General features: G+C 42.3%; 1 protein-coding gene across 1 annotated transcript in view; it reads left to right on the plus strand.

The window, feature by feature from the left end:
- Window positions 1–3399, plus strand: part of LOC109910748 (cGMP-dependent 3',5'-cyclic phosphodiesterase) — a 118965-nt gene that overhangs the window by 60651 nt on the left and 54915 nt on the right. The window contains exon 13 of the mRNA XM_048598333.1: window positions 479–557. Within this exon, the coding sequence (XP_048454290.1) occupies window positions 479–557 (79 nt within the window). The remainder of the gene's footprint in view (window positions 1–478; window positions 558–3399) is intronic.

A 3399-nucleotide genomic window follows, 5' to 3' on the forward strand; every position in this document is an offset into this window, starting at 1 on the left:
ATCAGAGACTGTTGTTAGAGGGAGCCTCCTTATCAGAGACTGTTGTTTGAGGGAGCCTCCTTATCAGAGACTGTTGTTTGAGGGAGCCTCCTTATCAGAGACTCTTGTTTGAGCCACCCACAAGATCAGTGACTCTTGTTTGAGCCACCCACAAGATCAGTGACTATTGTTCGATGGAGCCTCACTATCAGAGACTATTGTTAGAGGGAACCTCAAGATCAGTGACTATTGTTAGAGGGAGCCCTATTATCCGAGACTATTGTTAGAGGGAGTCTCACTACCAGAGACTGTTGTTAGAGGGAGCATCCTTATCAGAGACTATTGTTCGAGTGAGCTTTATTATCAGAGACTATTGTTAGAGGGAGCCTCAGGTTTAGGGACACCTTGTAAAGAGGGATTCTCCCTCTGCACTGCCTTTGAGACTGGAATGTTTTCTAAAATCTCTCTTTTCTCTCTTTCCTCTCCCCTCTGGTCCTAGCTGTTCCGTGTTTCTCCTGGAGCAGGACAATAAGGAGCTGGTTGCAAAGGTGTTCGATGGGGGCTTTGTAGCTGACGAGGTGAGACTGCGTACTGTGTCTGGGCTGTGGCTGAGGGCTTCACAATCAACACAACATTACTGAGGTTGCTGTGTGTGGTTGGAAACGGTCGACTCTCCAAAATAGTTAAATCTAGGACAGACATGGGGTCATGACTTTGATGATTTTTGACAGGTTTGCTCATGAGATGTAGACATGCCAGCATTTATAGCCCCACCCCTAATTGCCCAGAGGGAGTTAAGGGTTGACCAGATTGCCGTGGGCCTGGAGTCACATGTAGGCCCGATCGGATTACTTCCCTAAAGGATATTTGTGAACCAGCTGGGTGTTTGTAACAGTGAGTACACAGTTGCCGTGTGGTAATATCACTAAACAAATAATTTGGAATGGAAGACCATTATTCTGAAAACAAGGGTTCAAATCCCACCTAGGCAGATGGTGAAATTTGAATTCAATAAAAATCTGGAATTAAAAAGCTAACTTAATGGTAACCATATAATCACTGCCCTCTAGGTATTTGGGGATGGCCTAGCCAACACCCTCCCCCCGTCAACAACACATTAATTATGGATAACTTTGATTTTCATGTAGATTGGGATAGTTAGATTGGAAAAAGTAACCACAAGGAAAAATTCATTGAATCTATTCAGCCCAGTTTTCTAGAACAGTATGTCATGGATCCAGCCAGGGATCAGGCTAATTCATGTCTGGTGATGTGTCATGAGGCAGATTTAATAAATGATGTCAGAGTAAAAGGAAATAGTGACCATAACATGGTAAAATTTAGAATTCAGTTTGAGAATGAGAAATTTGGGTCAGAAACAACTATGCTAAACTTAAATAAGGGTAATTACAAAGGAATGAGGGCAGGGCTGGCTGGAGTGGACTGGGAAGGGGTATAGCAGCAAAGATGGCAGAGAAACCGTGGCAGATGTTTGAGAAAAGTTCATTACTCTTGTCAAGGACATAATCCAGTGAAAAAGAAGGATTTCTGAAAGGGAATACACTGGCCATGGTTAACCAGAGAAGTGAAGGAAAGTACAGACAATGATTACTAGAGGCCAGAGGACTGAGAAAGTTTTAAAAGCCAACAAACCACCAGAACTTTAATAGAGAAAAAATAAACTAAAAGGATAAACAATGAGTATTGTAATAACGGACAGGAGAACCACTTTAAATATATAAAAAGGCTAAAATGTACTATTGCCCAGTTAATGGATGACACAAAAATAGATGGGAAAGCAGGTAATGAGAATGATAGAGGGATATTGACAGGTTGAGTGAGTGGGCGAAAGCCTGGCAAGATGGAACATCATGCAGGAAAATGTGAGGCCGTGCACTTTAGCAGGGAGAATAGTCGAGCTAAATATTAATTTAATGGACAAATACCGCAGAAAGCTGCAGTTACAGAGCAATTTGGGAATCCTCATCCATGAATCACAAAAAGCTGTGGGTAATAGGGAAGGCAAATGGAATGTTGCTAACCACAGCTGGAATACTGAGAAGAGATTTGGGCCCTTTATCTAAGGAAAGATAGACTGGCGTTGGAGGCAGTCGAGGGAAGGTTCACTTGGCTGATTCTGGGTATGGAGGGATGTGTTTATGAAAGCAGGTTGAATAGGTTGAGCCTGTACTCATTGGAGTTTAGAACAATCAGAGGCGATTTTATTGAGTGATGTAAGATTCTTAGGGAACTAGACAGGGGAGATATGGAGAGGTTGTTTCCCCTTGTGGTAGAGTCTAGGACCAGAGGACATCATCTCAGAAAAAGTGACTATACTTTTAAGACAAAGATGAAGAGGAATTTCTACTCTCAGAGGATAGTGAATCTGTGGAATTCTTTACTGCAGAGGGCTGTCAAGTTTGGGTCATTAAGTATATTCAAGGCTGAGAGAGACAGATTTTTAATCAGGAAGGGAAACAAGGGGCATGGGGAAAAGGCAGGAAGGTGGAGTTGAGGATTATCAGATCAGCCGCGATCTCACTGAGTGATGGGGTAGACTCAATAGGCTGAATGGCCCACTTCTGCTCTACCGTTTTGCGATCTTCTGGTCAAACTCACTTCCTGAATTTAATAACTTTGGTCATCTGAATTAAAGTGACCATGAACCCTGCTGTATTGTCAGAAATACAGCTGAAATTATCCATGTGGTGTTGTGCTCTTCCTCTCAGGAATGTATGAGGTTCATTCAGCTTCTCTCATTATCTTTCCATTCATTCTTTTCCTTGTGTGCCCTCTCTTTTCTTTCCCTCTTCCTTTTCCCCTCTCTTTTTCCGTTCCTATCCTCCCCTTTATCCATTCCCTCGCTCCCTCTTTCCGCCACAATCTGGGGACTTGTGGGGCAAGAATACAATCGATCAGAGTCAATTAATTTTTAACAGGGTTGAGGCTGAGAGTTCATTTTGCTGGCCCAGGAGCTGAGAACATAGGGAGATAGCCTCAGGATAACAGGCTCATCGTTGAGAACTCAGATGAGGAGACATACCTCTCCTGGGAAGGTTTTTGCAATTCTCTCCATTAGAAGGTTGTGGAATACTCCGTTATAAGGAACATTCAGAATTAGAATTAAGGTTTGTTGTCACGTGTACTCAAGTACAAAAATTCAGGAGTACAGTGAAACTGGTATAATGTCACCACAAACAGCACCACCTTAGGTACAAAGTACCTCGTCACAAACGTTAGGTACTAAAATAGATTAGGTGCAAAAATAGAGAAATAAAGAGAAAAGCTAAAAGTTCTACATTACAGTGCTTCGTAGTATAAATTAGGAAGATGAAGAAATAAAGTTAAAAGATAAACATTACAGTCCTTCTATGACAACAAGGTGCAGGGCTGGATGAACACAGCAGGCCAAGCAGCATC

The sequence above is a fragment of the Rhincodon typus genome, chromosome 6 (assembly GCF_021869965.1).
Source record: "Rhincodon typus isolate 14 chromosome 6, sRhiTyp1.1, whole genome shotgun sequence".
Lineage (NCBI taxonomy): Eukaryota > Metazoa > Chordata > Chondrichthyes > Orectolobiformes > Rhincodontidae > Rhincodon > Rhincodon typus.